Below are 1106 nucleotides of genomic sequence, written 5' to 3' on the forward strand. Positions count from 1 at the left end.
GGGGCTACTTGGGGGTTTAGCTAGGCCTAAAATGGTGTAAAAGGCTCTAGGCAAAGCAAATCTGTGCTTTGAGAAAAGTTACATTTTAGACACTGAAGCCAATCCCATTATCAGGCCCTGAAAGGATGATGAGTGGTGGTCATTCTAGCATTGTTCTCTTTACTTTTCCGTAATTAGAATTTGGGTACCAAAAACCCAAGAGTCCTGATTCCTAGCCCAGCAATTAATAGTTTTAATAGCTTTACTTGGTTGTGGGGAACCCAGGGAACCATGCCCAAGGTAAGGTGGCCATACCCAGGGCCTAATAGTGAGCCTCATTAGTATTAGGGTGGGGTTGGTTCCAGCAACTGGTGCTTAGCAGATCAGTCACCAGATGAACATAGGTTTGCCATCATCACGGGAGAGTTGGTAGAGGCAGGAGAGGAGAAGCAAGGCATCAGTGAGCAAGCTGTGGGGCACGGTCTCCATAACCACTTGCTGGAGGAAGTCCATGGTGTAAGAGCCACTTTCTGAGGCTGCCAGCTCGGGCCGTTCTCTCAGGATACCATAGGCATTGACCAATTGCTCCGTCAGGCCGGGGTGGACCCGCCCATTGTAGCCCAGGCTCTGCAGCCGATTCATGACACTCACATAACGTTGAGTGAGTGTCTGGCATAGTTCCTCATCCAACTTGTGGTTTGAATTCAGGGAGGCCTGGGGGGAGAGGAGGGGTAAAGGGAAGCTTGAGAGGGACGGTGCCTGGAGGACCTGAGAGGGAAGGGAAGGAGGGAGGCCTGGGAGGAGAGAAAGGAAGGGTGAGTGAGTTAGGGAAGTCTGAGGGCCCTGGGATCAGGGAGACCTAAGGGAAGAAGAGAGGGGACACCGAAGTCTCCGGGAAGAAGGGGCTTAGCTTGGCCTGGTAGTGGGGAGAAGAGGAGGTTTCACAATGATTGGAGGGGAGGGGAAGGGAGTCGGGAGCAAGTCAACGCCGAAGACACATTTCTGGGTCTCAGTTCTAATGAGAGGAGCCTGTGGGAATAGGGCAGCCTAAGAAATAAGGCTTCACTATGACAGAGGGAAGGAAGGATCCCTCAACTCAAAGAGCAGAGAATTAGAAGCAAAGGAAA

General features: G+C 51.6%; 1 protein-coding gene across 1 annotated transcript; it reads right to left on the reverse strand.

The window, feature by feature from the left end:
* Positions 1-256: 256 nt before the first annotated feature.
* LOC123255696 (speriolin-like) lies at positions 257-747 on the reverse strand (the record flags this gene model as incomplete). The annotated part of the gene is made up of 1 exon (XM_044684449.1): positions 257-747. A coding segment is annotated over one exon (381 nt), but the record flags the coding sequence as incomplete, so codon positions are not given.
* Between the last annotated feature and the right edge of the window lie 359 nt (positions 748-1106).

The sequence above is a fragment of the Gracilinanus agilis genome, unplaced genomic scaffold (genome assembly GCF_016433145.1).
Source record: "Gracilinanus agilis isolate LMUSP501 unplaced genomic scaffold, AgileGrace unplaced_scaffold50164, whole genome shotgun sequence".
NCBI lineage: Eukaryota > Metazoa > Chordata > Mammalia > Didelphimorphia > Didelphidae > Gracilinanus > Gracilinanus agilis.